Consider the following 9,188-nt stretch of genomic DNA (forward strand, 5'->3'; position numbering starts at 1 on the left):
AAATTCCGTGACAAGTTTATTTCTGTATGTTTCTTTCTCTACAAAATGTAAGCCAAATCAGTTGCAGTATATATTAAATATTTTAGATTGCTAGATAATCAAAGTCTCCTTTAGAATATTTATTCTTGCAATGTTACAGCTAAAAAAGATTTCAGAACAGATTAGAAAAGTTAGATGCATAAGGCAGTGTGGCCACGGGCAGCGTGATAAACGAATGTACATAGTATATAGATATCATTTGGTTAATGTGTACTTTGCCAATGATCTCGGCTTGTGGCACAATATGATATAAAAGAAAATTTGTAATAAAAAACAATTTGTATATCTTTTCTGTGGCCAAAACTTGTTAGATTAATGTGTCCTGCTTTCACAAATGACAGACCGAGAAGTGTAGCAAGACACATCATGGATATGGTAAAATGAGTCCCAGCGCATGACGGCACAGTTCTCTGAGGAGCCACCATCTGGTTGTTGAGAGATGGAGGTGCAATGGTACCACAAGGGAACACCTGTCCGCATGAGAGTTCCGTCCGTCCACAGCCAAAGACCCTCGTGGTTCTCGTCACTCCCCCCGATCCAGTAGTCTCTGTTCACACCCACTACACAAAGCAGTTGCTACATTTAGCTATATTTTACTTTTGTGTTCTTAAAATATTTGTAATAGACTGTGCTCATGCTGAGATTAGTTCTAATATCATATATGCAAAATGTTCACATCAAATTGGATAAAAGTTACATGGTTCAAACAAAATCCTATAAACCTAAGAAGAAGCTTACCTTGGTAAGTAATGTACTCAACGATATCAGTAAGGAGATTAGCGTCATCCAGCTTGAGAAAGTCTCCATTTATAAGGTTACAGTACTCTCGCATGTCATACCAGCTTCCATCTGTCTGGTGATCGACAAACAAACAGCGATCCGCAATGGCAGTATAGGGGCTATAGCAGACTGAAATATTAAATAAAATTAACCAAGAAGTAAAAAAAACGAAAGGAAAATACCAGGTAATGACAGGAAAAAGCTTTACCAAGTAGGGCAACGGCCCTCCATAATAAGGACTCGAACCTGTGCCATTCTAATTATCGCTAGAGCGAGCAGTATTAAATTAGCTCGGGCACTGAAGTATATCATGGGAAGTGAAAGGAAATTTTAGGTTAAATTTTCTAACCTTATGAAGTAAGAAAGTTTAGTAAAAACGTTCGCAGTCATTAATCAATGCATGCCCCCCAATCCCTTGCCCGTTGTTGTCGTGGGGGGGCTTAGGAGGCGGAGACTGGGACCCAATGATGGGGAACTCCCCAACCTTGGGACTCAGCCCTCGACTCAACTAATTTTGCATGGTCTTTTTTTTTTTTCCTTCCCACTTTTCGTTTCTGTCCCTTCACCAAACCCTTCTGCTATCCACCTCCTAAGGTGTGAGAGCCGTGCTGAAAGGATGAAAGGCTGACTTTGTGCCAGTCCTGAACGGCCTGAGGGAGCCATGGGCACGGTATTCCCCTGATTTAGTTATCTAGCCCTTACCCCTCAAGGGGACCTGAGGGGTGGACTGTTTTTATCCCCAACATAATCCAGGCTTACCATGGCCAGTAATGAAAACTTATCCCCACTATTAGGGGCAATGAGGCTTGCCCCTTTATCAAATAGCCCCAACGATGTAAACCCACCAGATTCCCTGACCCCAGGCTCTCCTTTGACCACGGCTCCGAACACTGCAATAACTACCCCCTCATCAATACCTACTAGTACAGTAGCCAACAATCAACCCTTAAGGAACATTTCCACTCTCCCAGCAATCTCAACTTCAACACCTCTACCCCCACAACCTCCAACATCAACCACCCCATCCTCCCTTATTAATACCTTACAGCCTTATTGCCCACCTCCCCATAACACTACCTCCCTTAACACTACTCCATCTTTGTCACGCCCCCGCCCTTCGACTACCCCTATCTCTACAACAATTTTGAATACCCTCTTCAGCACAGCCAAATGGGACCGATTTTTCGTGATCCCTCCCACAGCTCCCTACTCTGACAACACCCTACTCTGACAACACCCTTCTCTTCCAACAATGTCTCCAAAAACAAGTAGGTAAAGTCTCTTTCCGTAGCCGACCCGACCGCTCCCGTCTTGTCACAGTAACATCCGAAAACCAAGCTATAGCATTAACAAAACTAACAGACCTATATGGTAATCCCATCCTTGCAGAACCCCATCCAACCCTCAATACTTGCACCGGAACAGTTCCAATCTCCCCAGCAAATTGCCCAATCTATGACAAAGATTGGTCAGATTGTGGAGAAGATCTACTTGCCTGTCTCACAGACTATGATGCAATATCAGTACAATGCTACTCCATTCCCCCCAGAGGTCATCGAAAGAAACCCACTAACATAGCCAAAATTACCTTCCGTAGGCATGACCTTCCCTTTAACGTCTACATAGGAGGAGAATCCCTCCTGTTCGTCCATACCAACCCCCTCCACGTCAGTGCCAAAATTGTTGGTGTCTAGGACACCCAGCCAAACATTGCCGTTCCACAGCCACTATGTGCCCAACCTGGCCATACCCGATCTAACTGCCCTGCACAATCACGCACATGTGCCAACTGTGGCGGCCCCCATAATGTATTTTATAGGGGTTGTCCCACCTATAAATTTGAGTCTGAGGTAGCAACTCTCAGATTCAAACTTGGACTCACACTACGCGAAGCCAGACAAGAAGCACGTCGACGTGGTTTCTCCCTTACTCCTTACTCCAGTAATATTTCTACCAATTCTCCTAAACCCACCCCTCCTACATCTAACCCCCCCTCTTCTACCTCCTACCTTCCCCAGTCAAACTCTTTTGCCATCCTAAATCCAGACACTCCAATCTCTACTACAGATACTTCAATCACCACTACAATCCCAACAAACCCTTTCCCCTCTCCCTCCTCGCACTACCCGTAACAGACAGAACAAACGTTCCACCCCCTCTTCCCCTACCACACAATCACCTCCACCTTCCTTTGCTCCTATGCTTGAGACACCAGTCCTCTCTTCCCCCCCCTCACAAGAAATCCTTTATCCCCCAAAACTCCCGAACCAACTCAGAAGAAGAAACCATTGAAAATATTCAAGATTACCTAATGAAAACTGACACTCAACCTCCAAATCTTACAACTCCTGCTCCTTCCACACTCCAAGTAACTGCTGATATCCATCCTCCTCCTAACGATATCCCCCCTACACCCTATCCTCCTACCCCCTCCCAACACAGCCCATCCCCCCCGACCCCAACCCCGCCCACATTAACCCTCCCACCATCCCTTCCACTCCCTTCTTACGCACGTGAATCCCTTATGTAACTCATTAACTCTCATAAAGTCAACACACACCACCAGACATTCCAATCACACATCCTACTGCCGTGCCCACGTTTTGAAACAACTCGTACCTCTGCTTTCCCCCACCCATCCTCCCTTCACCGACCTCCCAACCTATCAGACATCCTTACAGAATCCCACACTTTTTGCTTCAACAACCTATTCTCTTTCCTCAAACGCATACATATTCTTCATCTAATCTAACTCCTTACCATACCCGACCCTAACCCTTTCACTCACCAACTCCTTTGCCCAGCTTAGACAACTAATCACTAACTCAACCACCCTTCCCTAACATTAACTATAGTGCTACATGACCTTAGATGTCTAGCACATTTATCTTGCTTTTAACCATTAACCATTAACCATTTTAAAATTTTGCACAAGGAAATGTACCAGTTTATATAAAATCAAATTCAAAAGAGTATAAACATTACCAGCCTTGGAATCATTGGCACTTTTCTCGTATGATGTTTTCCACAGGCCGACCCAACAACACCGAGGGAAAGGAAAACTGAAAGGAATATTAATATCTTGTACGTAAATGTTTATCTATCCATCTATCTATCTATGTCTATATATTTATATATTTATGTCTACATTTATCTACACATCTATCTATCTGGCTGTGTAGTTAGAACATGTATAATAAAAATACATTTATGAAAAGAATCGAAACCACTCAGTGGCCAGACTCACCTAGGATTGTATGACGCATTGTGGCATCGGCGGGGCAGAGTGCAGGGCGATTCTCCATTTCCTTTTATAACAGAGGAATCATGAAGTGTTTTACGGAAAAATCAACAACACTTGCTGTCTTCCCACGAAGGGCTGGCAGAGGAAATTTAAGAAATAGTTTGATAATTGATGGAGTGTGGGACTATACACACACACACACACACACACACACACACACACATACACATATATATACACACATATATACACATATATAAATACCATATAATACACATACACATACCCCATACACATACACATACACATATACACATACACATACACATACACATACACATACACACCACACCACACACACACACACACACACACACAACACACACACACACACCACACACACACACACACACACACACACACACACACACACACACACACACACGTATATAATCGAAGAAGAGAAAATATTAAATGATGGACACGCACTCTATCTGGAGCGGTAAACCCCAGGGTAGGAAGCAGGATTTACAGGTAGGTTTCTTAGTTCACAAACGTTTAGAAAAGAATATCGCGAAATTCTATAGTCTAAGCGAAAGAGTGGCTTCAGTAATAATAAAACTAAATAACAGATACAATTTAAAGATTGTTCATATCTAAGCTCCAAGTTGCAAGCCACAGTGACGAAGAAATAGAGAGCTTCTATGAAGATATTCATTTAGCCAGCAAGAGAGCAAAAACCCATTTCACAATATTAATGGGAGATTTCAATGCCAAAATAGGAGAAAGGAGAAACCGTAGTGGGGAATCACGGAATAGGCACTAGGAATGAGAGGGGACAAATGCTAATCGATTTTGAGGAGGCTCGATCACTCAAAATCATGAATACATTCTTTGGAAAAAGACTAGAACGGATGTGGACATGAAAGTCACCATCTGACATCAAAGATGAAATTGACTTCATAATTTAAAATAGGCGCGATATAGTAAAAAGTGCTATTAATAAAGTAAATGACAGCGACCATAGAATGGTCAGAGGCCAAATTAAATTACACCACAGAAGAGAATTTCCGTACATCTTCTCTTTTCTTTTTCTTTTTAGTCTTTGTTAGTTCAGCTAATTCTGTTTTGCCCCTTTTTGACGATACTGGAGCTTTGCTTGACGTTCTTACCGCCTACTTCAAGTGCAGCTTCATTTATTATGTCACTGAACTGTTTGTTGATTTGGTCAATGTTGAGAAGTGAATATCTGTTTTGAATGTTTAAAGCTAAATTCTGTCGCTCTGGTCTTCAAGTTAGGTAAATTTGGCTGCGGTTTTCGTATGAGTTTCTTTTTAAACATAATGGCAAGGAGCCTCTTTGTATATACTGTGTCGCCAAGGCGCTCCAGCCTAGGGAATGATATGTCTCTTAATTTCTTCTTCGCTAGATGTGTTTGTCTGTACCGAGTGCCCTAGGTTACACTCGTTATACTTGTCCTACCCTAGCGCTCGCCTTGTACCTCGTGTATCTGTTCGAATTGATCTCTACTGGGGAACGAGGTTCGTCTTCTAATTTTGATACCTTTCCGTCCCATTATAGCTTCTTGAATATTTCCTCAAGGTAAGCTGGAACAGTAAATAAAACTATAAACTGTAAATAAAAGCTACGGACTCATAAGCACTTTCAAGTTACATCAAAACTGTTAAAAAAAAGTCATCACAACTCGCATCTCTGACAGTTAGATTAACAGCTATAGAACAGGCAGATTTCGCAGTCGATTCTCAGCAAACAGACAACACATGCTCACCCAAATAAGATAAACGAATATAGGAAACCACTGTGTATAGCATTCATCGATGTACGAAAAGGATCTGCAGTACTAGATACGGCTATTCGAAGACGGGAGTAGAGGAGGTATATGTAAATATATTGAGAAAATATATACGAAGATGGGAAGCAACATCAAGCTCCACACGGAAACCGATAAAATACCAATTAAAAAGGTGTTAAGACATGGTCGAGACACCATCTCACAAAAATGTTTACAGCGTCTGAGGAATATCCAGAAGCTAGAATGGAACGGAAAGGGTATCAAAATAGGAGAGAACCTCGTTCAACAGTAGAGATCAAATTCGAATAGAAAAGTGTACAAGGCGAGGCGCTAGGTGTAGGGGGACAGGATACGAGGATATATCCTATGGCAACTCGTACAGACAAACACATCTAGCGAAGAGGAAATAAGCGACGCCTCAGTATAGGTGAGGAGCGCCTTTGGCAGGAAACAGGAGTATCAAGAGGCTCATTGGATTATGTTTAAAAAGAAAGTCTTTAACCATGTGTCCTACGTTATTGATCCTATGGATAGAAACATGAATACAACAAAATTACTGAGAGAGGAAACTAGTAATGCCCAGAGAGGATGGGAGAGGTTGGTGGGGGATGATCCTAAGAGATCGGATGAGGCGACGTGGATAGGGAAAACAGACAAAAGTGGAAGCTATTAAAAAAAAGGAAATGGGAGGTCATATATTTCGGAGAAGGAGACAGATGGACAAAGAAAGTAACAGATTGCTTATAGATATAACAATAACAATAACAGATTGCTTGGCGAAATAACGAAATTTGGGGCAAAGACTGGAAACAAAAAACGCAAGACAGACAAAGTTGGACAATATTGGGAGAGGCCTAGTCTGCAGTGCGATGATGATTAATCAACATCACACACACACACACACACACACACACACACACACACGCACACTCACACAGCACACACGCACACACGCACCACACGCACACACGCACACACGCACCACGCACACACGCCACACGCACCACACACACACACACACCACACACCACCACACACACACACACCACACACACACAAAACACACACACACACCACACACACACACACACACAAGTCTAATTTAAGTCACATTGAACTGGATGGTGAACTGCGCGGTAACTTGCTTCACTTATCATTGGGAACCGAGGAAAATAGCTTAGCGTGGGACCGAGCAATCTGCAGTATAAAAGTTCAAAATTATCGCGAAGATGTGACTGAGGAAGAAAGCTCCTTTACTTTCGAAAACCCGTAAATAAAACGTGATGACAAAAAAACTTTTTTTGATAGTAATAGTATTTTTTATTTTTTTTTGATTAACCGAATGTCAAAGAAACATTCTTTGACAACGCAGAGGAAGCCTGAATTTTGCTGATGAAATGTGTATTGCATCTGTGAGAAAAGTGGTTTCAGACTGCATGCATAAATGCTTCTGTACATCAATAATTCGGGGAAATTTAAAGATGAATATGAATTGCAATAATTTAATTTCAGTTCCTCTTGATTACCCGGTCGCGGGAAATATCCCGGGGGCAAAAGAATAGGCAAAAAAATTTAAATATAAATTTGGTCTATATGAATCAAGACAGGTGAATGCAAGATGTGCTTTTTCATTTCAATTATGCAATTTCTTATGATGATTTTATTTATATGAAAACTATTGAAATTTGGTTTTTGTTTACAACCAATACTATTATACGAAACATCTATTCAATGGTGCTATTGTGAATTTTTGCTTTAGGGTTTATAAAAGAATAGATAGATAGATAAATAGTAGTAGATAGTAGATAGTAGATAGATAGATAGATAGATAATAGAAGATGATGATAGATAGTAATAGATAGTAAATGATAATAGATAGATAATAAATAAAATAATAGATAGATAAAGAAGATAAAATAGAAAATAGTAGATAGAAATAGTAGATAATAGATAGATAAATGATAGATAGATAGAAAATAGATAGATAAAAGATAGATAGATAGATAGAAGAAGAGAGAGAGAGAAAAAAAAAAAAAAATTAGTCAATTTTTAATCCATGAAATGGCCTTAAACATAAGTTATTACGTTTTCCCTTCGTACATTATTTAAATTTCAGTGCATTCAAGGTAAAATAATCAAAGGGTAGATATGAAGGTAACTCGTCTTGATTTCCCTTTTCACATCAGGCATAGGAGCATTTTTTTGGGGGTTTAGTGATCTCATGAACCTGCTTACAGGTTTTTGTGACATAAAGTTTCTCAGATAAATTATGTATGCCCTGCCTTTGTCAGGGGTATTTGCCTAATTTCTGGGCTCTGATCATAGGTTTACATTTAAGCAAGTAAATGTTTCGAGCAATATGTTTAGTAGGAAACACCAGTGTGAACTTAATTTCGTCAAATACTGAATAAATGTGATGTACGCTTTGATCTGAACTTCCATGTAAGGGAAATTTACCAAGAAAGAGACCTAAAAACAAACCTGCAGAGAGAGAGAGAGAGAGAGAGAGAGAGAGAGAGAGAGAGAGAGAGAGAGAGAGAGAGAGAGAGAGAGAGAGAGAGAGAGAGAGAGAGAGAGAGTGTGTGAGTAAGATATTTTCTTCAGGCGAACTCAAGCTTTTAGGTAACGTGCAAAAAGAGAGAGAAATGTAGAACCAGAGAGAGAGAGAGAGAGAGAGAGAGAGAGAGAGAGAGAGAGAGAGAGAGAGAGAGAGAGAGAGAGAGAGGGAGAGATTGAAAGAAAGAGAGAGAGACTTAGTGAGTGAGTGAGTGAGTAAGATAGATAGATAGATAGATAGAAACGAAAGAAAGAAAGAAAGAAAGCCAGATAGATAGATAGACAGGTACGTAAAGAGAGAGAGCGAATGTGATGCCTAACATTCTCTCAGTAGTCAGCCTTGTAAATTATTAGTTTTCTTTCAATTGAAAAGTTTTTCCCATTTTCCTTCATTCATTAAGAATAAGTGCACAGACTACTCGTTTTAGAGCCCCGCCGGCACGGTTGTTTGCCAGGTGAAATATTTAACACACATTTTTTTTCATCTATATCAGCATCTTAATATATATATATATATATATATATATATATATATATATATATATATATATATATATATATATATATATATATATATATATATATATATATACATATATATATAGTAGGATATTGATATATATATATATATCTATATATATATATATATATATTATATAATATATATAATTAGGATGTTGATACATACTATATAATTATATATTAATATATATATATATAATTATATCCACACACACACACACACACACACACACA

General features: G+C 39.8%; 1 protein-coding gene across 1 annotated transcript; it reads right to left on the bottom strand.

Moving 5' to 3' along the window:
* Window positions 1–104: 104 nt before the first annotated feature.
* Window positions 105–3,842, bottom strand: LOC119582697 (perlucin-like protein; the record flags this gene model as incomplete). Its single annotated transcript, XM_037931117.1, is given in 3 exon segments — window positions 105–599; window positions 778–948; window positions 3,805–3,842. Coding segments are annotated over 3 exon segments (457 nt in total), but the record flags the coding sequence as incomplete, so codon positions are not given.
* Window positions 3,843–9,188: the final 5,346 nt, after the last annotated feature.

This window comes from Penaeus monodon, chromosome 2, assembly GCF_015228065.2.
Source record: "Penaeus monodon isolate SGIC_2016 chromosome 2, NSTDA_Pmon_1, whole genome shotgun sequence".
Taxonomy (NCBI): Eukaryota; Metazoa; Arthropoda; class Malacostraca; order Decapoda; family Penaeidae; genus Penaeus; species Penaeus monodon.